At 53.2% G+C, this 26371-nt stretch overlaps 1 protein-coding gene across 3 annotated transcripts in view; it reads right to left on the bottom strand.

Moving 5' to 3' along the window:
* Positions 1-14092: 14092 nt before the first annotated feature.
* LOC133346145 (lethal(2) giant larvae protein homolog 1-like) overlaps positions 14093-26371 on the bottom strand; it is a 65497-nt gene continuing 53218 nt past the window's right edge. For 2 of the 3 annotated variants that reach the window (XM_061557604.1, XM_061557586.1), the window contains exons 12-26: positions 25397-25464; positions 24693-24837; positions 24151-24255; positions 23479-23771; positions 22995-23145; positions 21161-21287; positions 20464-20580; positions 19795-19961; positions 18355-18625; positions 18111-18219; positions 17286-17353; positions 16921-16971; positions 16473-16573; positions 15802-15848; positions 14093-14809 (exon numbers count right to left, since the gene is read on the bottom strand). In XM_061557604.1, the coding sequence (XP_061413588.1) occupies positions 15840-15848; positions 16473-16573; positions 16921-16971; positions 17286-17353; positions 18111-18219; positions 18355-18625; positions 19795-19961; positions 20464-20580; positions 21161-21287; positions 22995-23145; positions 23479-23771; positions 24151-24255; positions 24693-24837; positions 25397-25464 (1782 nt within the window). In that variant the 3' untranslated portion in view covers positions 14093-14809; positions 15802-15839. The remainder of the gene's footprint in view (positions 14810-15801; positions 15849-16472; positions 16574-16920; positions 16972-17285; positions 17354-18110; positions 18220-18354; positions 18626-19794; positions 19962-20463; positions 20581-21160; positions 21288-22994; positions 23146-23478; positions 23772-24150; positions 24256-24692; positions 24838-25396; positions 25465-26371) is intronic. The other variant, XM_061557596.1, reaches the window with a different exon arrangement.

A 26371-nucleotide genomic window follows, 5' to 3' on the forward strand; every position in this document is an offset into this window, starting at 1 on the left:
CTCTGAGAGTCTCTACCAAGTGAGACGCTCTACAGAATGGGGCTCTCGATCTCCGGTCTCTCGATTTCTCGCCTGTTTCAACAAAGTCAACTCGCAACCTGAAACCTGAATATGGATCTAAAACAAAAGAGGAAACGATCTGCCGTCTGTGAGCGTCTCCCGCACGCACCTGGGGGGAGAGGCACACGGGGGGGAGAGTTTCAGAAGCAATATCACCTCTCCATCAGCCTTATCGTAGTGGCGGAGTGACTACATTACACTGGTCAACAAAAAAAAGCATTTTTTTCTGGCCTGGACTTTTGCAGCTGTTTTAGACTAATTCCAGAGTGCTGATTCCAAATCTGATCTCAGATTTGCTCTATCACATCATTTTTCTGCTATCGGCATACCCCATTTTCATTGATTTTACCCGAAATTAACTCTGTCACTTATGATTGCAAGTTGTTGCGAGTCAGTGACTGCTTTAGTGTTAAAATATGGTGCTGTATTTTTATAATATCTGAATATGTAGATATCCACATTTATTTAATATTTTTCTTCTGCAGTTTTAATTGAAAATGCAATATTTTATATCTCAAAAACCTCATGTGATAGACAAAAACTGATGCCAGATTTGGAATCAGCACCCAAAAATTACATTATAACCGTTGGAATACCTTATGCCAGAAAAAGTGTGTTGACCAGTGTTATCAGTGGTGTAGTGACTACATTATCAGTGGTATAGGGACTACATTATCAGTGGTGTAGTAACTACATTATCAGTGGTGTAGTAACTACATTATCAGTGGTGTAGTGACTACATTATCAGTGGTGTAGTAAACTACATTATCAGTGGCGTAGTAACTACACTATCAGTGGTGTAGTGACTACATTATCAGTGGTGTAGTAACTACATTATCAGTGGTCTAGTAACTACATTATCAGTGGTGTAGTAACTACATTATCAGTGGCGTAGTAACAACATTATCAGTGGTGTAATAACGACATTATCAGTGGCGTAGGAACTACACTATCAGTGGCGTAGTAACTACATTATCAGTGGCGTAGTAGCTACATTAGCAGTGGTGTAGTAACTACATTATCAGTGGCGTAGTAACTACATTATCAGTGGCGTAGTAGCTACATTATCAGTGGTGTAGTAACTACATTATCAGTGGCGTAGTAGCTACATTATCAGTGGTGTAGTAACTACATTATAAGTGGCGTAGTAACTACACTATCAGTGGTGTAGTAACTACATTATCAGTTGTGTAGTAACTACATTATCAGTTGTGTAGTAACTACATTATCAGTGGCGTAGTAGCTACATTATCAGTGGCGTAGTAGCTACATTATCAGTGGCGTAGTAACTACATTATCAGTGGTGTAGTAACTACACTATCAGTGGTGTAGTAACTACATTATCAGTGGCGTAGTAACTACACTATCAGTGGTGTAGTAACTACATTATCAGTTGTGTAGTAACTACATTATCAGTGGTGTAGTAACTACATTATCAGTGGCGTAGTAGCTACATTATCAGTGGCGTAGTAACTACACTATCAGTGGTGTAGTAACTACATTATCAGTGGCGTAGTAACTACACTATCAGTGGTGTAGTAACTACATTATCAGTTGTGTAGTAACTACATTATCAGTGGTGTAGTAACTACATTATCAGTGACGTAGTAACTACATTATCAGTGGCTGTAGTAACTACACTTATCAGTGGCGTAGTAACTACATTATCAGTGGCGTAGTAACTACATTATCAGTGGTGTAGTAACTACATTATCAGTGGTGTAGTAACTACATTATCAGTGGCGTAGTAACTACATTATCAGTGGTGTAGTAACTACATTATCAGTGGTGTAGTAACTACATTATCAGTGGTGTAGTAACTACATTATCAGTGGCGTAGTAACTACATTATCAGTGGTGTAGTAACTACATTATCAGTGGCGTAGTAACTACATTATCAGTGGCGTAGTAACTACATTATCAGTGCTGTAGTAACTACATTATCAGTGGCGTAGTAACTACATTATCAGTGGTGTAGTAACTACATTATCAGTGGTGTAGTAACTACATTATCAGTGGTGTAGTAACTACATTATCAGTGGTGTAGTAACTACATTATCAGTGGCGTAGTAACTACATTATCAGTGGCGTAGTAACTACATTATCAGTGTCGTAGTAACTACATTATCAGTGGCGTAGTAACTACATTATCAGTGGCGTAGTAACTACATTATCAGTGGCGTAGTAACTACATTATCAGTGGCGTAGTAACTACATTATCAGTGGTGTAGTAACTACATTATCAGTGGTGTAGTAACTACATTATCAGTGGTGTAGTAACTACATTATCAGTGGTGTAGTAACTACATTATCAGTGGCGTAGTAACTACATTATCAGTGGCGTAGTAACTACATTATCAGTGGCGTAGTAACTACATTATCAGTGGCGTAGTAACTACATTATCAGTGGCGTAGTAACTACACTATCAGTGGCGTAGTAACTACATTATCAGTGGCGTAGTAACTACATTATCAGTGGCGTAGTAACTACATTATCAGTGGTGTAGTAACTACATTATCAGTGGTGTAGTAACTACACTATCAGTGGCGTAGTAACTACATTATCAGTGGTGTAGTAACTACATTATCAGTGGTGTAGTAACTACATTATCAGTGGTGTAGTAACTACATTATCAGTGGCGTAGTAACTACATTATCAGTGGCGTAGTAACTACACTATCAGTGGCGTAGTAACTACATTATCAGTGGCGTAGTAACTACATTATCAGTGGCGTAGTAACTACATTATCAGTGGCGTAGTAACTACATTATCAGTGGCGTAGTAACTACATTATCAGTGGTGTAGTAACTACATTATCAGTGGCGTAGTAACTACATTATCAGTGGCGTAGTAACTACACTATCAGTGGTGTAGTAACTACATTATCAGTGGCGTAGTAACTACATTATCAGTGGCGTAGTAACTACATTATCAGTGGTGTAGTAACTACATTATCAGTGGTGTAGTAACTACATTATCAGTGGCGTAGTAACTACATTATCAGTGGTGTAGTAATTACACTATCAGTGGCGTAGTAACTACACTATCAGTGGCGTAGTAACTACATTATCAGTGGTGTAGTAACTACATTATCAGTGGCGTAGTAACTACATTATCAGTGGCGTAGTAACATTATCAGTGGCGTAGTAACTACACTATCAGTGGCGTAGTAACTACATTATCAGTGGCGTAGTAACATTATCAGTGGCGTAGTAACTACATTATCAGTGGTGTAGTAACTACACTATCAGTGGCGTAGTAACTACATTATCAGTGGCGTAGTAACATTATCAGTGGCGTAGTAACTACACTATCAGTGGCGTAGTAACTACACTCTCTCTCTCTATCTGTGGTCGTGTGGATTTTTTAAAATCCTTAATATTAAGTTCACTTGCTTGCGTTGCTTGAGTGCTTGCATGCTTGCTTGCTTACGACCGTGCAAATCTTTCGGTCGTTTTTAACCCACTTCCCGTGATCCAATCGAGCTGACATTTTCCACACAGACTCGTTGTGCGTGACAATAAATGTTCGTGAAAATTTTTTCCCAAAATTTTACACTGTTTAGGGAAAAAAATTAAATGCTTAATTACCAATTTCTTAATGCTGGCAGACAATCATCTGACCCATAGGTGGCAGCCATCTCAAGCCATAGGACGAGAGGACTCTAGCTGCCACGCATATAAAGGATTTAGAGTGAAAAACTTTGTTTTTACGGGTTAATTTTTTTCTCAAGGCCCACCGGAGGTTTCCCTGCACATTTAGAGTTGACGAAGATGCGTTCAGACTGTTTGGCTGCAATACATTTCGACACGACGACGAGAAGCCCCACTTCGTTGAGCTATCGATTTTGGTGGCCAGGTCGCTTCTTAAAAAGAGCGACGCAGTTCAGTGTAGGGCCTTAGTCTGTAACAATACAAAAACATTCTAGATTTGAAGCTTTCGTGACGGCAAGGATTCATATTCTTAGTTTTTTTTCGGTAAAGTCACGTAAGTAAATTTTTTTTAATTAAAATTAATAAAAGTAAAATAAAAATAAAATAAAAATCACGACGTTTCGGAGGCAACACAAGCTTCCGTCTTCAGGTGGAACCGTCACAGCACGATAGCTGTATCAAGTGATTTTTATTTAATTTTTTATTTTATTTTACTTTTATTAATTAAATTGTTTTACCTACGTGACTTAACCGAAAAAAACCTAAGAATATGAATACAAAAACAATTGGTTAAGTTTCGTTGGAGACTCGGACCCCGCCATAGCAACGTGGACATCCCCACAATGCTTACACCGCTGCGGGATTATCGCTCCGGCACTTCGGAGCGATTATTTCCACGTGGCGATCAAAGTTCAAAGTTCATTTATTAGGTATAGCCCTGTGAACCATTCGGCTCTTGAATCGGGTGCAACCGCAACAAACAAAAAAACATGAACAAGAAAACATCTTAAAGTGACTATGTGACTGAGTGCAAACAGAAAACCCAAGAAAAGACAGCAAAATATTGCAGAAAAATCACCGTACACCAACACTGTGCAAATATCCCAGTGGGATGCAAGTCAAACAACAACAACCACCACAAGACAACTTAGATTAAGGCCATCAGTCTAACTCTGTACTACAACAAAGAAACATGGCCAAACCAAAAAACTTTTCGAAAATCACCAAAATAAAGCCATAAAAGCAATGAAACAGTGATCATAGGAACTGTGACCGAATTTTCACAATAACGACGTAAACAACATGTACTACCAAACTCTGCAGCCATAGCTGGCTGCATGAGTCACTCCACAACAGCAGGAGCATCAGTCGGAGTATCAACATTTTTCAATGCACCTTTAAGATCAGCACACTAAATCAAAACACAGATCATACTTTGCATACTTCGGCTAATCATTTCTGATGACCAGGTCGTTTCTGAAATTCTCTAAAATAGCAAGTGGAGAAGTGGGGACCTTACCCGGTAGAATAAATAAAACACAAAAGCGACTCTACTGGTCTCACCTCTTCGCCATCATCACCCTTCAAGACAATAGATCTGACCCACGTGGTGGGAGTGGGGGGGCAGCAGCAGCAGGAGCGAGAGAATGAGGTGGGAGCAGCAGCAGCAGAAGCAGCAGCAGCAGCAGGAGGAGGAATGAATGGAGGTGGGGAATCTTAGCCGGCATCATCTGCTCACTGTCAAAACAGGGACACGAGAGGGTTTCTAAATCCCAGCACGGCGCTCACAGATTAAACGTCGCCTTTCAGGTCAGGGCCGGGGTGGGGAGCGGTGGCGCAGCGGTTAGCGCAGCGCGCTATGAACCTCCCCCCCTACCCCCCCCCCCCCCCCCCCCGTCATGCCGATGTTGACAGCGGTTCAAATCTTCGGAACCGATGTTGGCAGCGAGCGGGAATCGAACTACTCCTGTCGCAAGGTCCAGGGCACGGCGCGCATCACCACTGCGCCACCGCTCCCATCACACACACACACACGCACGCATGTCGTAACATGCACACGCATGCAGTAACATGCACACGCATGCAGTAACATGCACACGCATGTAGTAACATGAAACATGCACACACATGTAGTAACGTACACACGCATGTAGTAACATGCACACACATGTAGTAACGTGCCCACACGCACTCGCAATCACACATGTAAAACACAAAGACAAAGATCCACCCCGCGTATAGCCTTAACAGACTGTTGGAGCAAGTGCTGCTCTAGCGAGCACCTGTGAAAGGCTGGCACGACACACGAGGGGGTGGGTGTCTTCCCCAGTCGCGACGTTTACACACCGCACCAGGTGCTCATTAGAGGCTGAGTCGACCTAGGGGGGGCCCAGGAACGATTCAGACGCTGTCTCCCCGACAGAACTGGTCTTCACCCGAGGACGGGCTGCTTGCGTTGTGGCCGAAACGTCGTGAGAATTATTTTATTATCTTTTATTTTTATTATTTTATCATTTCCCTTCTACGTGACTTTACCGAAAGAACCAAGAAGATTCAGAGAATCGTCACCGGTGTTGGCGGCCGTGAGCGGGAATCGAACTCGGGTGGCCGGGTTCGTAGCGTGAACCCCCCCGCCCCCCCCCCAAGATTCGTAGCGCAGGCAGTGCGTTGACCACTACGCTACCGCTCCCCGCGCACACAATGCACAGTAACGCACCACGCTCGCTGCCGGATGCCACGAGAATTCCTCCCAATAGCCCAGCCCGAACATCTGCCACCGCCCAACCACCTGTAAGCTGCCCGGCAGGCCCAAACTCGCTGCGTAAACACGCAAAGACACACACACGCACACGCATATCACGGAGACACACACACAAAGACACACGCACACGCATATCACGGAGACACACACACATGCAAAGACACACGCACGCAGATCACGGAAACAGACACACACACAGACAAACGCACACACGCACACGCATATCACGGAGACAGACACACACAAAGACACACACACGCAGATCACGGAAACAGACACACACACAGACAAATGCACACACGCACACGCATATCACGGAGACAGACACACACACACAAAGACACACACACACACGCAGATCACGGAAACAGACACACACACAAAGACAAACGCACACACATACGCAGATCGACACACACACAAAGACAAACGCACACACACGCACACGCAGATCACGGAGACAGACACACACAAAGATAAACGCACACGCGCACACGCAGATCGACACACACAAAGACAAACACACACACGCACACAAAACGACAAAGATCCCCCGTGTAGCCTGAACAGACTGTTGGGGCAAGTGCTGCTATAGCGAGCACCTATAAAGGCCGGCACGGCACACGAGGGGGTGGGTGGCCAGCACCACGCCCGGCCGCCTTTGTCTCCCTAGTGGCGATGTTTACGCGCCGCACCGGGTACCCATTTAAGGCCGAGTCGACCTAGGGGAGGCCCAGGACCGGTTCAGATAATCGAACCCGTGTCGCCCAGGTTCGTAGCGCAGCGCGCTAACCACTACACCACCACTCCCCACATACAAAGATACAGATCCCCCGTATAGCATTAACAGACTGTAGGGTCAAGTGCTGTTAGCGAGCACAGACACACAGACACAAAAACAGACACACAAAGATAAAGATCTCCCGTATAGCCTTCACAGACTGTAGGGGCAAGTGCTGTTAGCGAGCACAGACACATACACAGACACACACACAAAGATAAAGATCCCCCGTATAGCCTTCACAGACTGTAGGGGCAAGTGCTGTTAGCGAGCACAGACACACACATACACACACACACGCACACATCGCCCCCTCCCCCCAACCTTGAGTGGCTGAAAGAATGAAATTGTCCCCCGAGTAACAATGGGGTCTGGGGCTCGCTCACCGTGTAAGGGGACACGGCGAGCGGTCGGAGGGATAACATCGGCACGCGAGATCAACGTGAAGACCATTCCCTTCCTCTGTGCGTGCGTGTGCGTGCGTGGATATAGGTTTTAAAATATATATATAAAACTGAGTACCTGGTGCGGTGTGTAAGGATTGCCACTGGAGGAGACAAAGGCGGCCCGGCGTGGTTGCACGTTCATCCACCCTCTCGCGTGTGGCGGTGCCGTGCCGGCCTACTCGCTAACAGCACTTGCCCCAACAGTCTGTTAACGCTACACGGGGGATCTTTGTATTTGTCTATAGATGTATACTGTACGTGTAACCGAGTATCCTGGTGCGGTGTGTAAACATCGCCACGAGGGAGACAAAGGCGGCCGCGCGTGGTGCTGCCCCATCAGTATGCTGAAGGATACACGGGGGATCTCCGTTCTTGATGTAGAGATGTCAAGGAGTGGTGGCGGTGTGATGGTGAGCGCGCTGCGCTACGAACCAGGCGATCCGAGTTCGATTGCCCCGATCGCGGCCACCACAAACACCAGTGACGATCATCCGAATCGAATCATTCGGCATCATTGTCATCGTCGTCATCATCATTATCACAATCATCGCATTATCATCGTCGTCATCATCATATTCATCATCGTCGTCGTCATCATCATATTCATCATCGTCGTCGTCGTCATCATCATCATCACAATCATCGTCATCATTGTCTTAATCGTCATCGGACCAACTTCTGTGATCGTGCTGAGGCTGTTGTTGACACTGTCCCAGAAGTTCACCACCCAGACTCACATGAACGCCGCTGCTGCTACTGTCGCTACGCCAGAAGTTCACCACCCAGACCCACATGAACGCCGCTGCTGCTACTGTCACTGCCCCAGAAGTTCACCACCCAGACCCACACGAACGCCACTGCTGCTGCTGTCACTGCCCCAGAAGTTCACCACCCAGACCCACATGAACGCCGCTTCTGCTACTGTCACTGCCCCAGAAGTTCACCACCCAGACCCACATGAACGCCGCTTCTGCTACTGTCACTGCCCTAGAAGTTCACCACCCAGACCCACATGAACGCCGCTTCTGCTACTGTCACTGCCCCAGAAGTTCACCACCCAGACCCACATGAACGCCGCTGCTGCTGCTATCACTACCCCAAAAGTTCACCACCCAGACCCACATGAACGCCGCTGCTGCTACTGTCACTGCCCTAGAAGTTCACCACCCAGACCCACATGAACGCCGCTGCTGCTGCTGTCACTGCCCCAGAAGTTCACCACCCAGACCCACATGAACGCCGCTGCTGCTGCTGTCACTGCCCCAGAAGTTCACCACCCAGACCCACATGAACGCCGCTGCTATGCGAACAGAGTGGAACAACGCGGACCTCCAAAACAATGAACATCTCCTCATTCGAGACACAAACATCCTCCACCTCCTCCTCCTCGTGGCTCTGACATTCCTCCATCAACCACTTGTCACGATTCTCTGAACCGGTCCTTGGCCTCCCCCCCCCCCCTAGGTCGACTCAGCCATTAAATGAGTACCCGGTGCGGAGTGTAAACATCGCCACCGGGGAGACGAAGGCGGCCGGGCGTGGTGCTGGCCACCCAAAACCCCTCTTCGTGTGCCGTGCCGTACCTCGGCAGGTGCTCGCACATACTTGCCCCCAACAATCGACGCGGGCTACACGGGGGACCTTTGTCTTTATGAATATGCAACACGCGTAACACGCACCTGCTGGATCGCGTATCCGTGCCCGAGTCAATGATACCTCAAGAATGTGAAATTCAACTTTATATAATCACGACAACGCTATTCGGACCCGCTGCTAGCCGGGAGGCAGCACTGCCCACGGCTTCGGTACGTGGTTGCACGTGACCCAGCACTGCTGTGGCTGCCAGCAGCAGCAGCAACAGCGAGGGGGTTGGCGGGTCACACACAGATGGCCGTGAAACCGCCTTCCCACGTGGGTGTCGATGAGGTTGTTGTAACCCCCGGCTGTGGCAGGAGTGTGCGGGTTACTCGGCCGCAGCAATGCGCGGACCCCACACTGATGCATCTGTGCGCGGAGGACCGAGTTCCTGGGCTCCCCTCGCACGCGGAGGGTTTCTCCGGGCGCTCCGGTTTTACTCGCACGCGTAAACACGCGTTCACCGACCGATTGCCGCCTAAATATGTAGAGGACTGCGGAGCTCGGACGGGGAATTTGGTGGCGGTGTGATGGCACAGACGATGATGTGGGGTTGGTGGTGATGGTACAGCGGTGAAGGTTTAGTTTGTGATGTTACGGGGGAGGTGTGATGGCACAGACGATGAGGTGGTGGTGATGGTACAGTGGTGGAGGTTTAGTTTGTGATGTTAGAGAGGATGTGGAGATGTGATGGCACATATGATGTGGGGGTGGTGGTGATGGTACAGTGGTGGAGGTATAGTTTGTGATGTTACAGAGTTGGTGGAGGAGGTGTGATTGCACAGACGACGATGTGGGGTGGTGGTGATGATGAGCCACTTTGTTGAGCTGTCATTTGTGGCCAGCTCGCTTCTGAAACATAAGTGAACACCTCAGTGGGCTGTGCCTGGCAGCATCGGGATAGTTGAGTTTGATTTGTGTTCGGGCGATGTATTTACATTTCCTTTCCACTGCTCTCGTGTTTTGGCACTGATTGTTGTTGCAACGTTCTCACTTCGTGACTCTACTGGACATCTGTGAAAAATAGCTTTATAGCTCATCGGATTCCTCCAGTATATGTAATAAAATATATATATTCTGATAGCTCATTAATTTTTTGAAAACGTCTTAAATAAAAGAAATGCGGCAGGAGAACCCTACGAAACAAAATAAACACATTCCTGCGGAGGGAGCTGGTAGGAACGTTGGGTTGCTCGGTCAATGGCCTGCAGGGTCAACGGCGGCGTGGTGTATTCCGCAAATATGCCCGACTGTGAGGGCGGGCACAAGCCGGCGTGAGTAGGTTAAACGTTGAGTTTTATAAGGGCACCACGGGGTGACCAGCCCCTCCCCACCCAGCCCCTCCCCACCCAGCCCCTCCCCACCCAGCCCCTCCCTGCACGACGGACGGACACAATAATCCCCTGTGGGCTGGTGTAACCAGGAGGTTCCTACCAGTAATATATACCGTACTATACTCCGTGTGGCACGACTTGATAGACGATACGGAAATGAAACCAGCAAATGCCAATTGACAGCGCTGCACCACCGCCACCTGCTGCCACGAGCCCATCAGTTCAACTCGATGTGTAACAGAACCTCTTGCGAGCACAATCACGATGCAACACGCTGTTTGTTCCTGGGTAGTGTTATTTTCCTAATTGATTGTGCCTAAAAAGTATATAAAGTGCTATTATTCCCCACAAGCTTTGCTTTTGTGACCAGGGCAGTGATATTTATAAATTTACCTATTTTCAATGAGAAAACGTGTGCATTTGTCTAATTCCTTCACATAAAGTCCTGGTCAGAAAAGCAAAGTTTGTGGGGAATAATAGTCAAGTTCTGTACTTTTGAGGCATACACAATTAGAAAATAACACTTACTACCCAGGAAAAAGTAGTTTTCCATTCCACAGTGAAATCATCTGGCGACAGCCGCCGCTGCTGCCTTAGGTGCCCAGCCACAGCGAGCGCGCAAGCCGGAGGAGCTAGCAAAACCAAAAAGTCTAGATTTGAAGCTTTCGTGACTGCAAGGATTCATACTCTTAGGTTTTTTCGGTAAAGTCACATAGGGAAAAGTAAATAATAAAAATAAATAATAAAATAATGGTGATAATAATAGAAATAAAATAATAAATCCCGAAACGTCGTGATTTACTATTTTATTTCTATAATTTAATTATTTATTATTTATTTTTACCTACGTGACTTGACCGAAAAAACCTAAGAGTATAAAACCAAACAAGCCGAACGGGGAGGAGGCTTTCGCGACCCACGTGCCGTCCCACGACCTTCCCACGGGGGAGGTCAGCAGCGAAGCGAACCTCAGCGGGAGCTCTGGCGGTAACCAGAGGTCGCAACCGGGTACCCGATACCCGTACCCTACCCGATACCCGGCTACCCGTACCCGGCCGGGTACGGGTACCCGTTTGCGACCCTGGTGCGGCCGGGTACGGGTAGGCCGTGAGTCACTGGTGAGTAACTGTTTGTCACTCATTTCCCAACGTCTTGTCTCTTCTCACAATTCAAGTTCCTAGAATCAACCCACCCGCGCCTGCAACATGGCTTCATCCCAGAGGTCGCAATCAGGTACACGATACCCGTACCCGGCCGGGTATGGGGGTAGGGTACGGGTACGGCCGGGTACGGGTACCCGTTTGCGACCCTGGTGCGGCCGGGTACGGGTTGGCCATGAGTCACTGGTGAGTAACTGTTTGTCACTCATTTCCCAACGTCTTGTCTCTTCTCACAATTCAAGTTCCTAGAATCAACCCACCCGCGCCTGCAACATGGCTTCATCCCAGAGGTCGCAATTAGGTACCCGGTACGGGTAGGGTACGGCCGGGTACGGGTACCCGTTTGTGACCCTGGCGCGGCCGAGTACGGGTAAGGAATCAAAACCCGTTTGCGACCTCTGGCGGTAACCCCGTCCCTCCCTCCCCGCTTCCACGAAACGTTCGCTCCTCGGACGCGAAGGGGTCCGTCTCGGCACCGCTCTGCGGGAGTTCCGGACCGGCTGTTGTTTTGCGGGACCCGGCACCGTTGGGGTAACGTCGTTTTTGAAGGCTTCCTAGGGGGTGGGGGACGCTCAATCAACTGGACGGCAAATCGGCGATCGAAAGCAAATCGTTCCTGGGATAGAAGTTTTATTGGTGTCAAGTGTAGTGCACGGCACACACGCGCGCGCGCGGTTAAGAGAGGGAGGCTTTGCAAAACGAACACCCCCTAACGCCCGGCTACGTTTCGCGTCGATCGGTACGCTACCAAAAATAGGAAAGGGGGGGGGGGGGGTGGTGGAACAAAAAAAAACCGAAACACCTCGACGGAAATCGTTAATTCGGAATAAAATATTACACCCACAGAGAAACACCATACCGCAGCCTCTTTAAGAAATCGTTATAAAATTACACCATATTGAAAAATGTATACACCTAGATTAAAAATTAACCATTACATGATTAAAAATACTTTACCCCCATTGTACTAAAATATATTTCATTTCATCTAAAATACAGACATTGCATTATCGACGTCGATCGGTTAACAGTTGAAACACGAGAGAAAGCAAGCTTCAAGAATGAGTGACCGCTGTCAAGTCCGGTTAGACAAAGTAAAATAAAAAAATCTACGGTGGAGGTGGCGGCAGCAGCATCGCGGACGCGATGTTGCCGGCCGACGCGTGGACTCCGGGAGACACGGACGATCGCGCCGCCCTGCGGAATCGGGGCCCGCGACGCTCGCACAAGGATCGGGAGAAACGACAAACGGTGAGCCAACGATGAACAAACGACGATGAACCAACAAAGATGAACCAACAACTCCCAGAGACCGCCCCACCACTCCAGCAACTCCAAACCACGTGGGTGTTGGTTATCGATAATCGAGTGTCCGCTGGAGGAGTGGAGTGGGGGGGGGGGTAGCACTGAGGAGCAGGGAGGTGGTGAAACACAGCAGCGATGGCTGGGTCCTAACCCCAACCCTCCCCCCCCAACCTCCTCCTCCTCCTCCCTCCTCGCGTGTTCCGTGAGAATGAGCGACGCGCAAACGGTGCGCTGCTAACACCAACACGCAGGAAGGAGGCCCTGGTGGGGAGGGGAGGGGGGGGGCTTCCCCATCATCTCCGAGCTACGTTACCCCCCCCCCACAGCCTTGTCTAGACCACTAGCTCAGCAGAGGCCGAGTGTGTTGTGGCCGAATCGTTGTTTAGGTGGCCGATTCGAGGAAGGATTTGAGAAACCCAGGCAACCACCCCCTGCCGCTGCTGCTGCTCATCTAAAGTGGGCACTGCTCCACCGCCACCACCACCACCAACCTCCCACGCCACACCCCCCCCGCGCCAAACTCGTAAATTAAAAATAAATCTGCCGTGACAGCGGCAACGCCACGACCGGCTCCAGGAGTTCACCAAGGTGCAGGAGTTACCCCCCGGCGCCATAAATATACAGTACATCCGGCCGACTCGTCTTAGCCGCTCACGCTCGCATTCGTTTTCAAATGGTAAACGGTACCACGTCTGCTGGCGGTGGGGGTGTGGGCTGGGGTGGGTTACCTTGCCTGGCAGAAGCAGCAGCAGCCGCCAACACAAGGCCAAGAGAGATGACGACGACGAACCTCGTCAGATGACTTTGCCGGCAGGTATAAAACAATCAGGCGGTGGGGGGGTGATACAATTAGCGTGAGAGACGACTACTCGAAGACATTTTTTTAAGGCATTACCGTGTCCTACGATTTCGGTGCGGGGGGGGAAGAAAATCTGTGGTACGATTAGTGCTGCTACAAAAGTATCGCTGCCGTGAGCGGTCGCTGAAGAAGGAGCCCCCCCCCCCCCCCGCATTGAACCTTGTTGTGCTTGGCGATAAGACTGGGGGGGGGGGGGGCAGGGGGGGGGGTGGGAGGTCGCACCGCCCAAGGCAAGAACCCCCATCCTGCACCCTGAGCCGCGGCAGCGCCGGCTCGGAAAGCCGAACAGCGACCCCCTCCCACCCCACCCCACCCCCACCCCAGGTCTGGATTATCAGAGGCGTAAAGGCACGGACTGGCGGGAGCCTGAGGGTATGGGCTCGACGTTAAGCTGAAGGGACGAGGCATTGTGTGTGCCTGTGTGCGTGTCGCACCTGGGGGGGGGAAACGCGTCCGTGACCTCCTGCAAGCGCTTGGCCTTCCGACACTTCACGTGGCCGCAATGTGCGTCTAAGCACGGCACAAGCGTCACGGTGACGTCACCGCCACTTAGTGGTGAACGGCGGTTGTTGTTGTTGTTGTGCGTGTGTACGTGCGTGCGGCGAATGACGGCTGTTGTTGTTGTTGTATTTGTTGGGGGAGCGGTAGCGTAGCGGGCCAGCGCACAAAGCTACGGACCCGGCGCACAGAGTTCGATTCCCGCTCACGACCAGTAACAGTGGCGATTATCTGAACCAGCCCTGGGCCTCCCCTTGGGTCGACTGAGCCTTAAATGAGTATCTGATGCGGTGTGTAAACATCAGCACTGGGGAGACTGGCCACACGACCCCCTCTCGTGCGCCGTGCCGGCTTTCATAGGCGCTGCTACTCGCTAACAGCACTTGCCCCAAACAGCCTGTTGAAGAAGGCTATGTAGGGGTGATATTTGTCTTTGCGTGCGGTGTGTGAATCCGTTGGGGTCTTCGCTGGCGAGCGACGGGTGTGGGGGGAGAGAGAGAGTGAGAAGGTAGGTTCCAGGAGCCGTCGGTTAACTCTGCGGAACAAGCGGGAGGGGAAGAGACAACTCGGGATGAATGAGACGAAACCGACGGGAGCTCTTGGGAGCATCAGTAGCAGTGGCAGCATCAGGGGTAGTAGGGGCAGCAGTAGCAGCAGTATCAGCAGTGGCATCAACAGTGGCATCAGCAGTGGTAGCAGCGGTAGCGGCAGCAGGGGCGGTAGCAGTAGCAGCAGCAGCAGCAGTGGTAGTAGGAGCAGTAGGAGCAGCAGTAGCAGCAGTGACAGCAGTGGCAGCAGCAGTGGTAGCAGCAGTAGCAGCAGTATCAGCAGCAGCAGTATCAGCAGCAGTAGCAGCAGCAGCAGTATCAGCAGCAGTAGTAGCAGCAGCAGTAGCAGCAGTATCAGCAGCAGCATCAGCAGCAGTAGCAGCAGGGGCAGTAGCAGCAGAAGCAGTATCAGCAGTAGCAGCAGTATCAGCAGCAGTATCAGCAGTAGCAGCAGCAGTATCAGCAGCAGTATCAGTATCAGCATCAGCAGCAGTATCAGCATCAGCAGCAGTATCAGCAGCAGTAGCAGCAGTATCAGCAGCAGTAGCAGCAACACGACGCGATCGACGCGACGCTCATCGCCGACGACACCCGAACCGCCGACGCGGTGGGTCGCTCCGCCGCACCGGGGTGCCACTCTCCGCCACTCGCGGGTTCCCGGGAGAGTCACTCCACGAATCGCTCCACGAAGCCCACGCCCGACATCGCGCGGGGACCTCACGACGCGACCGCACGTCAACACGGATTTGCGCAAACGACAAGTTTGGGGGGAGAATCAACACGGTTGCCGTTGTGGACGACGTAACGGCACGCAAAGCCGACAGGCCCTGGTTTGTCTCTCTCCCTAGAATTTGAGCAATGCTGTAAATTAAAAGCATTTCTTTGTCTCTCTCCGCACTGCCATCTACCGACAACAAGGTAGCGGAAACGTGACGTAACGAGGTGGGGCGTCGGTTTAAAAACGAATGAGAGCACTTACATCTCCGCGCAAAAACAGTATCCATCCTGCTTCTCGAGTCAGGGCGCCTACAGAGCGGAAGGGGGGGGGGAGAGGTGATGGTGTTAGCGTGCTCATCCACACATCCGTTCGTCAAATCCTAACTTCTCATCCTCTCACATTCTCCCTTGCCATCCTCTTATTGCAAGACCCTCCGCCACCCGACACAGCCAAACAAGATGAGATTGTCGCGCTCGCAAGCATCCAACGCTACCAATCACCATCATCATCATTATTTTTAACGCTTCGGCTCGCGAGCGAGAGAGGGGGGGAGACAGAACAGCTCTCACAACCATGTACCCCCCGCGCTACATAAGGACGGGCGCTAGTTTTTGCTAGCGTCGCCGGCGTCACCAGCATTTCACCGCCGGGCAACCAGGGCATGCGGGGAAGCGTGTGAGGCAGCGTGCGGGACAGCGTGCGGGACAGCGGGCGGGACAGCGTGCGGGGCAGCGTGCGGGGCAGCGTGCGGGGCAGCGTGCGGGGCAGCGTGCGGGGCAGCGTGCGGGACAGCGTGCGGGGCAGCGTGCGGGGCAGCGTGCGGGGCAGCGTGCGGGCCAGCGTGCGGGCCAGCGTGCGGGGCAGCGTGCGGGACAGCGTGCGGGGCAGCGTGCGGGGCAGCGTGCGGGGCAGCGTGCGACCCCATCCCTCACCGGCTTGGCTCCCACGCGACCACCGGCCTTGGCCTCCGCAGCCGCAGCCGCCGCCGCCGCGTTAGACGAGCTCAGGGTCTCCTGAATCTCCTCCAGCACGGCTGGGATGGGGATGGGGCGGGGGCGACAATCGGCACTCCGCGTTACACGTGCGCCCCCGCGCGATACAAAGACAAAGATCCCACGCCTCTTACCCGTACAGACTCTTACAGGCTGTGGCGGGGGGGGGAAGTGCCGTGTCGGCCGCAACCACGGGGTGAGTGGCAAACACCACGCTCGGCTGGCCAATCGGAGGTGCTGGTGGTATGAATATGAGTAACAAAACTGATGAAATTATGAGCTCCCAGGAGGACGGCCACGTGGCTGAATAATTTATTTCTTTTGAACGTTCTTTCCCCCCCCACGTGTAGAGACAGACGCTGTGGAGTCAAGAAGGATTGGTACTCACACGAGTCGGTCAACAGGGCGTTCTCCATGATCTTTCCCTTCTTCTTACCTGCTGGAAGAAATCCACAGTTCAAGGAAGCCACAAACCACACGGAGACAGAGATCCACACTGCCCCCCCCACGGCATTACAACGGCTCGTGTTCCCACGTTACAGTGGCACGCTCCCCCGCGTTGTACCAAAACGCATTGCAGTGCGTCTTCGCGAAACGGTACCCATTTGATCCACTTAACACATTCAGCCTTTTTCTCAAGGACGCAAACCCAAACGTCACGTGGAGGTACGACGGGAGGCCGCGTGTGTGAACATCACCTACTCCCAAACGACACGGGGAGTTACGACAGGCGCCTGCGTGTGTGAACGTCACCTTCTCCGACAGACGAGCTGCTCCCATTGCTCCTCGTGCTGTTCCTCTGCCTGTCCTTGGCCGAATGCCTGCAAGAAGGGGGTTTCGTCGCGGCAATAAACCGGCTTTGCAATCGAGAACACACCGAGGGGGGCCATCGTTCTTTGCCGGCGCCCCGCGCAATTAAGCCGCCCACCCCCCCCCGCGCCACATTGTTCTCCGCTCACCGTGAACGTTTAGCTTAAAAATTTGAGCCGGTACATAACCGCTCGCTCTATATGTCCGACGATCGTTCGTGGTTTTTGTTCCACGCATTGTCGGTCAAGACTCCCACGTTTTGCTTCACTTGATCTGTGTCGTTGGCGCGTTCTTTTATTTTTTCTTGCGCCGGGACATTTTTTTTTTTTAAACCCGCAACTTCGCCTGTAACCTTGTTTGAAGCGATGTTTGCTGGATGTAACTGGGACCACCCCCTCCTGCAAGTGATGCATGCATGCATGTAGAACTTATTTCGCACCGTATGTAGCCAAGCACGCAATTCGGAGGTGCGAGGGAATGAGAACGAACTAAACACGACTGTGATAAACTCAACTCAACTGCACTGGGATTACACGGAGCGCTCATTACTGCCCCACACTGGAAGACTTGCCCATTCGCCGGCTGGTGGCTGCATTGACGTTGAGCTGCGTCGGGAGAGCTGCCACCTTCCTCTAAGCTCGACCACATAGCGGCAATCATCGCCCCTTCGTGGCAGGCTCGTGCACAGGGACAGCTGCCGCTGGAACGCTAGAGAGGAAGTGGGGATGTACGGCAGGTGCCTCGAGGTGGGGTGAGGGGGTGGGTCACCTGGTGGGGACGTCGCGAGCCTTGGGCTGCACGGCGCACAGCGGCTCCGTGATGCTCTTTGCGGAGAGGGAGAAGCGCTCAAACTCCGACGGGGAGATCAGATAGAAGCCTGGGACACGACCGGACACACGAGCACATACGCCTGTATCTCCCTCGTGGGGTGGAAGCAGTGGGGGAGGTGGTGGGGTGGAGGAGGAGGGGGGGGTGGCGAGCTGGTGGGCGTCCGCGGTAGCCGAGTCCTCACCCTGTCCCGACTTGGTGAAGACGCAGGAGGCGATGCCGCTCACGTCCTCCCGGCGCATGCAGCCGTGGCGCGCCTGCAGGCGCAGTGCGGGCACGCTGTAGGCGTGCACCTCGCCCAGGTTGGTGAGGCACACGAGGCAGCTCTCGCTGTAGTCTTCCCCCGCCGGCGCCGCGCTGGCGAACGTGGCCAGCGCCACCTTGCGCACGCGCGACCCCTCCGTCGCCGTCAGCTTGAACTTGTTCTTGGCGCCGACGCGCGGCAGTGCGAACACCTGTCGGGCGTGGGCGGGCACGGGCGCGGGCGCGGTGAGACGTCAGCCGAACTAACGTGGCCCTCCGTTACTTTTATTTTACCAGGCAAGGCCCACGGAGCTACGTAGCAGTCTTTTTCAGAATCGAGTTAGCTACAGATGGATAGCTCGATGAAGTGTCTCATCACGTGGAAATGTGTCGCAGCCAAAAACTCCCGCAAGAGCAGCCTTCGAGAGCATTCATCGTAAACGTTTCACTCGATCCACGTTCACACGAAGCAGCAGCAGCACAATCCCCTGGCGAACAGGGACCCCATCCCCCCTCTACTGTCCCGCACAGGAAGAGGCTCTCGCGCAGGCAACATGCACACCTTGTATGTTTGTTAAGTTGAACTTCTTTCGCGCCGTATGTAGCCAACCCTGCTAATCGGAGGAAGGACAAGCAACTAGCAACAAAAATCAGTTCTGAAAAAATTTAGTTTTCAATCTCGATTATTTTAAAGTGCACAACTTCAGTGGGATTCCTAATACCGGCAGAGCGTCCCTGATGACTGCAGAAGTGCATCTGACAGTGCCGTGCGATGCAGTTGCCACCGTCTTTGTTCGATGGCCGAGCCAAAAGCCATTGCTGCTGCTGCTGCGATAATGACAGTTTGAGTTGGAGTAAGATCTCTCGCGAGGTCTTACCCGAGTCTCAAGACTCTTTCCTCAGTAGGGCCCTGCTACATTTGGGTTCCACCATTGGAACCTCCTTTGCCAGTAGTAAAATATGATTGTTTTTTTACCCTTTTATCTGGCAACAAAACTGACACCTTTTTTACAAGGAGTCATGTTGGCATTGACCACAATACCTGCGGTCGGAATGCAGGTATTGTGGCCAATGCAAACATGACTCCTTGTAAAAAAGGTGTCAGTTTTGTTGCCAGATAAAAGGGTAGAAAAACAATTATTACATTTGGGTTGTTGGCCAATGCCAATAATGGGAGAGTTTGGCTTCTTGTTGGATAAAACCGGAGAACCCGGAGCAAACCCATCACGCACGCATATGCGGGGTGGCGGGGTGCGACACGCAAAGCCTCCGCACAGATAGATTCAAGAATCCATGGCTGCGCTTCCTTCTCCTGGCCACCTTGCAGCCGGCCAGGCTGCAGCAGCAGCTGGCACACCACTCGCGTCGTCTCTGTCCGCACCTTGAACTGCTCCTCGGAGATGATCAGCAGCGAGTGGCTTGAGCCCATCTCGGGCGACTTGGCCAGGTCGTGCAGCACTTCTAGCGGCTCGGGCAGGGGGCTGCCCTTCCCGTCCAGCACGGTGAGGCCCACCACGGGGGCCCGGTGCATCAGCTGGATCTCCTTGGCTGCGCGCGCGGGGTCCACGTGGGCCCACGAAAGACAAAGACGCCCAACCTCCGTGTAAAACTTAGAGCGGACTTTTCGATTTAAAGCTTTCGTGACTGCAGGGATTGATCTTCTTGGTTCTTTCGGTAAAGTCACGTAGAAGGGAAGTAATAAAATAATAAAAATAAAACATAATAAAATAATTCTCACGACGTTTCGGCCACAACGCAAGCAGCCGTCTTCACCTAAGGACATCAGTGCGGCCGTTTTTCGCTTGGTTAACTTCCTCAACAGCAACACAACTTGACACTAAAGTTTTGTTCATGCTGGATCATCTGTACGGAAGTCACCCCCGCTACCCGCCCCCCCCCCCCCCCATTATGGATGGACAAGAGAACCAGACGGATGCACTAAGTACGTACGGACATACGGACCCGCTTATCACCCTTCGTCGGGAAGCGTTTAACGAATATCACCGGTTGGCAATCGGGGCAACCCCCCGCCGGCACGCCTGGTACGTACCTAGCCGAGCTTCCACCGGAGTCTCCGATCGGCGCTCAGACGACGGCACGTCGATGGTGTAGGCGAAGATGATGCCAGCGTTGGTGCCGGCCCACAGGCTGGGTCCGTGGTGTGATCCTGGGTCCGTAAAGACAACAAAACACAAACGCTGATTTTCAATAAACACCACTTGGCTGCATCCGCCGAGCAACAACTATAATTTGTGTTGCATTCGCACGGCGCTCCCCGTAACATAACAGAACATATCAGAGTGCAGGGCATTTATTTACACATTAATTTTTTAGCCAAGGGGAGGGACCCAAGGGAACCCCCCACTGCTACCACCGAATGAGAGGAGTGAGCTGCCGGTCAGGAGAGGTGAGCGAGCGGATGAGCGAGCAGGTGAGCGGACGAGCGAGTGGTTGAGCGTGCGAGAGCGAGCGGGAGTGCGAATGAGTGGGCGAGCAGGCGATCGAGCGGGTGTGCGAGTGAGCGGGTGTGTGAGTGAGCGAGTGGTTGAGCGGGTGAGTGAGCGGGTGAGTGGGCTAACGAGCGGGTGAGCGAGCGGGCGTGCGAGCGAGCGGGCGAGCGAGCGGGCGAACGAGCGGTTGAGCGAGCGGGGGTGCGAGTGAACGAGCGGGTGAGCGAGTGAGCGGGTGAGCGGGCGAACGAGCGGGTGAGCGAGCGAGCGAGCGGGCGAGCGGGTGAGCGAGCGGACCGTCACGCAGGAACGTGTCGGCGAAGTAAATGCACTTGACGACGCCGGAGAGGGAGTCGTCGGCGGAGCGAGCCTCGATGCGGCGCTGCACGGGCGCCAGCTCCACCTCGCCCTCTGCCTCCTGCACCTGCACACAAAGACAAAGATCCCCCCCCAAGCTGTGTAGCCTTAGCAGCCGGTAAGGGGCAAGTGCCGTTCGCGAGCAGCGCCTACGAAGGCCGGCACGACACACGATGGGGTGGGCGGCCAGCACCACGCCCGGTGGCCTTCGTCTCCCAAGTGGCAATGTTTACACAGCGGTACCCGTCTTTAGGCTGAGTAGACCTAGGGGAGGCCTAGAAGCAGTTCAGATAATCGTCACTGATGTTGGCCGCATTCGAACTTGGGTCGCCGGGTTCGTAGCACAGCATGCTAACCGCTACATTACACGTGCGCGTGCACAACACACACCAAACACACACACCAAACTCGCACATGCACGCACAAGCACACATACGTACACACACGCACGCTGACACACACACACGCTGACACGCACGTGCACACGGGCGTACGCTGGGCACCCACAGAAACAAGTGGTTCCTACACTCGCCAGCATGGGCAGGCGGGCGGGCGGGCACACGCACGCACGGACAAACGCGACCGTGCACGCAGATGGACGCGCATGCACATGCTCGGACACGGGATGCACATGCCACGGTGAACGAAATGGGCACGAAGATCCCGCGTGCAGCCTTACCGATTTATATAGCGCCTTATTGCACGGTCGCTTTACAGCAATGACAAAACTGCACGTAAGATGACAGTGGTTGGGATAAAAGATTGGGGGCGTTATTAAGAGTGGTGGTGTAGTTACGGTGACAGGAGAACAGGCGCGGATGGTTAAGGAGGGGGTTAGGGTAGGCCTGGTTGTATCTGGGGGGGGGGGGGGCAGTGCACCCCACGCATCGTGACACCCACAGCAGTGGTAAGGCTACCCCCCCCCCCACTCGGGGACATGCGGTGACGGCAAATCATTGTGGACATTCACGCGTGGAAGCTCGTGACACAGGGTTAGTGGGTGCTCCCCCCATTGCCTCTCGTGAAAGGGGTAAACCCGTCACTTACTTTATCCAGTCGGCCCTGAGTACTGACACACTGACAAAAAAACGACAATAACAACACATACACATTTGTATTTCACAAAGTTACATCCACAAAGACAAAGAACCCCCCCGCCCCACCGGGCAGCAGCCTCTAACAGAGCGAGTAGCACCTACGAAGGCCGCCACGGCGCACGAAGTGGGTGGGCCAGCACCGCGCCCCAGTGCTGACGCGTTTGCACGCCGCATCGGGGACTCATTCTAGCGGCGAGACCACCTAGGGGGAGGCCCAGGTCCGGTTCAGGAATCCCTCGCCGCTAAATTGTAGCGGTGGTCAGGAATCGAACCCGGGTTGCCGGGTTTGTGGCGCGGCGTGCTGACCGCAGCGCCGCCCACCATCACCACCAGCCACATTTGTTGCAGTCATAATGCAAACAAAAAACATGTTTTTTGTTTGCATTACATGTTTTTTGTTTGCATTATGACTGCAGGTATTGTGGTCTATGCAAACGTGACTCCTTGTAAAAAAGGTGTCAGTTTTGTTGCCAGATAGAAGGGTAAAAAAACCAATTATCATATTTTTTACTGGCAAATGAGGTTCCAATGGTAAAAACAAAATGTCAAGGATGAATATCAAAGGCAGGCCACTCTCCCTGCCCGCTCTCGCCGTATCGCTGCGACGCGGCTCACGCCGGCCAGAGGGCCGCACGGGGGCCGCACGTTGGCCGCGTGCTGGTGGCTGCTGCGGGCACCTTGTTGGCGCCGTCCCTGGGCGGCCGCTTGCGCCCCGACGCGCGGCTCTTGCTGATCCTGCGGAACGACTGGCGCAGGGACTTCTTGAGCGACTTGACGCGCGACAGGGGGCCCTCCAGCGCCAGCGCGTCGTTGGGGTGCAGCGTGCACCTGGCACGGGGGGAAGGGGAGGAGGGGGTGGGGTGAGGAGAGACACGGACGCCATAGAGCGGCGATGCGCTCGTCGTTAGCTCGGTAGTCCGCGCGTCCCCGGTCCGCTTCCTAATATCGGAAGGAAGAGCGTTCCAGACGGCCGCAGAAGCACATCTGAACGCGCGCGTCGCAAACGAGCTCTCATCTCAACCGTTGCATTGCTACACGTACCACTAGCACACGTTACTATCATTACGCTTGTTTACCCAGCAAAGCCTCAGGGAGTCTCGTGACTCAGAACAGCGGCCACTCAACGTCTAAAAAAAACTAAAAAAATTCCCGGACGCTCACTTGGACATAACGGCCCGGCGCTGCTGGAGGTCGAACAGCGCCAGCCCGTGGCTGGTGCCGAACGCCACGAGGCGCCACTCGGGGTGCAGCGCCAGCGACGTGACGGACGCCGGGGGCGAGCACTGCACCAGCAGCTGCGGCTGGAAGCCGGCGGGGAAGCGGATGCGGCCGGCGCGCTGCGTCAGCCGCTCGTGTCCCTTCCAGCGGAACGTCTCGTTCTCCTCGAGCAGGTCCACCGTGTACACGTCCACCTCGTGCTCCACCTCGTCGTCGTTCAGCTCCATCACCAGCACCTGCGGCGGAGGGGGATGAGGAGAAGTAGTAGGGGCGCGGACCTTTGGCCTGCGGGTTGCCTAGGTGCGCCTTCGACCTGCGGTTAAAACGGTCGGCTACGTTTTCTGTATCCCCCCGTTACTGGAATTCTTCGGCGTGACTCGGGTTAAGTTTAAATAATAATTAAAAAACCGGTTGGCCACGTACGGTGCGGAAGAAGTTCAACATGCAAACGTACGGACGCACCGAGCTGCCATAAATCACCGCGTCGTTTACAGCGGGGCTGGGAAACCTCTGCAAAGATAAAGATCCCCCACCCGCTGTATAGCCTGAACAGAGGTTTGGGGCAAGTGCCGTGAAGGCCGAGGTGCAGACCACGGGGTCGTGTGGTGCCATTACCTGTCCAGCCGAGCCAGCCAACGCCATCTGCCCACTGAACTTGCACAGGGAGATCTTCTGAATGCCAAGCCGTGGGTCATCGCTATAGGGGTCGAAGCAGCCCACCTGTTGGTACCAACAACACACGTAACAAAACACGTGCGCACACACACACACACACAAGCGTATTACAATCGCCAGTTGCCTACGGACGGAATCACTGGACCCTTTGGGTCGCTAAGTCGCTCACCCCACTGGTCCGTATTCACGTTATTTGTGTTCAAAACACACGCACGTCCGGAGCATTGTGAATCGCCTTGATCCCGGTAGAATAGATCATCTACGTCGCTCGCACACTCACATCTAAGCAGACAGCATCACTGAACTGGCTGCCCGTGGGATAGCTAGGTGTACCTTCGGCCCGCGGGTCGGCTAAGTGTACCTCTGGCCTGTGGGTCGGCTAGACACGCCGCTTTTGGCCTACGCGTCAGCTAGACGTACCTTCGGCCCGTGGGTCGGCTAGGCGTACCTCTGGCCCGTGGTGGGTTTTTGGCTCGGCGTACCTTCCGGAAGGGCGGCCACTCCTCGTCCTCGCCCTCCGCGGCGTGGTCGGCCTCGGTGAGGAACACGTTGGCCGTGCCCAGCTTGTAGAGCTGCTTCAGCGCCACCCCCGACGCGTCCCAGAACCGCACCGAGCCGTCCTCGTGTCTGGGCACGGCAACGGGGGGTGGGGGTACAGGGGAGCGGGGATCATGGCTTAGCCGGGCAGCCCACGGCCAGGCAGCACCAGCATCCCCACCGCTCGTTTTCTCCGGTTGCCCCTCCCGTAACGTTGTTTGGCACCGTGTCCAGAGGTTATCGGGCCACGCGCTAGGAGCTTCACGAGCACGTGGAAGCGAAACGTCGGACATCGCACCAAACAATGCACGCAGCACCACCCAGAGAGAGAGCCGTACGGCGCTTCTCATTTACGTGGTGGCATAGCAGCACCAACACAGACCACCACACACACACGACAGCAGCAGCAAGAGCAATGCGACGGCAGCGTCGGGTCTGCGGCACCAAGTGCATAACACGAACCAGAGCGGGCGCCACGAATAACAAGACGAGATTCAACGCAACGATGCGAGCAGCGGCCGGCGCGTTGGAACGCGGTTAATCGATGCCCCCCCCCCCCTGCCCCCACACCCCTCATCCGCCACGAGCCGTACGGCGTGGGGGCGGCAAGACGATCACGCGCACGCGGCCGCCCACGCCGGCGCCGTACCCAGTGAGCAGCAGGTCTCTCAGCGCGGGCTCCGTGTTCCTGTTGATGCCTCCGTTGACGGGCCACTCCTGCGGCGACGACAGGGAGAGGGAACGGGGGCGCACGTCAAAGAGATCGAAGCGAGCGGCACGGTCGGTCGGTGCAGCGCCGCGGATTGATTAAACCGTTCCAGGGCTTCAGCTCAGGCCGTGGACTCTGCATGCCTAGATGACGCGCCACGCCTTTGCCAGAATTTTTCTTTCATTCGTTTTTCCGCGGCCGCTCCGGTATACTCCCAGGCGGAAAAAACTCTCATGAATTGACCGATTATAATTAACACCTCAATATATATAGAGGACCAGCAGAGCTTGGGCAAATGTTGGTAGTGGCGGCTGACCACCTTCGTGGTTGCCGCCGCCGCCTTTGCCGCACGTCTGCGGTTCCTCCTCACGCCTCTGGGTCGTTCCCTCTCTCTTTGAGACCGACCACCGGAGCGGCAACCAAAAGAACTAACCCCGTGGAGATGGAGCAATGAAATCGGATCGTGCGCCCAAGAGCCAGAAGCTTCGTTTGATCGCGAGACCGTAAAAGCTCATAAATCGGAATCTTTCTTTAGACTGGAGGAGGAATCCCATGAGCTATGACGCTCTTTTTCACACATGTCCAGTAGGGGGCACCGGGTCAGAAAGTTTCAGGTGTCTTGCAGAAGGTCCTTCATCCGGCAGCGGATGGATCACATCCGATGAGGACGACGATGAATATCTGTTTTCGAAACGACCCTTGCAGAAGTGCTGGCCAGTTGCCAGCACGGAGATGCTGCCGATAGATAATTGCTCTAGTGCGGAAGACGTGTTATTGCTGTCAGCTCATTTATATCAACGACCATGAAGCTTTGCCAAAGGACTGTGAATCACTGTTATCATGATTATTAATTTTCATTCAACTGCTCCACAAAAACATTCTCCGAGAGAAAAATATATTTTTTTATTTAGAAAT

Source organism: Lethenteron reissneri, chromosome 3, assembly GCF_015708825.2.
Source record: "Lethenteron reissneri isolate LAM-NWPU_2019-01 chromosome 3, ASM1570882v1, whole genome shotgun sequence".
Taxonomy (NCBI): domain Eukaryota; kingdom Metazoa; phylum Chordata; class Hyperoartia; order Petromyzontiformes; family Petromyzontidae; genus Lethenteron; species Lethenteron reissneri.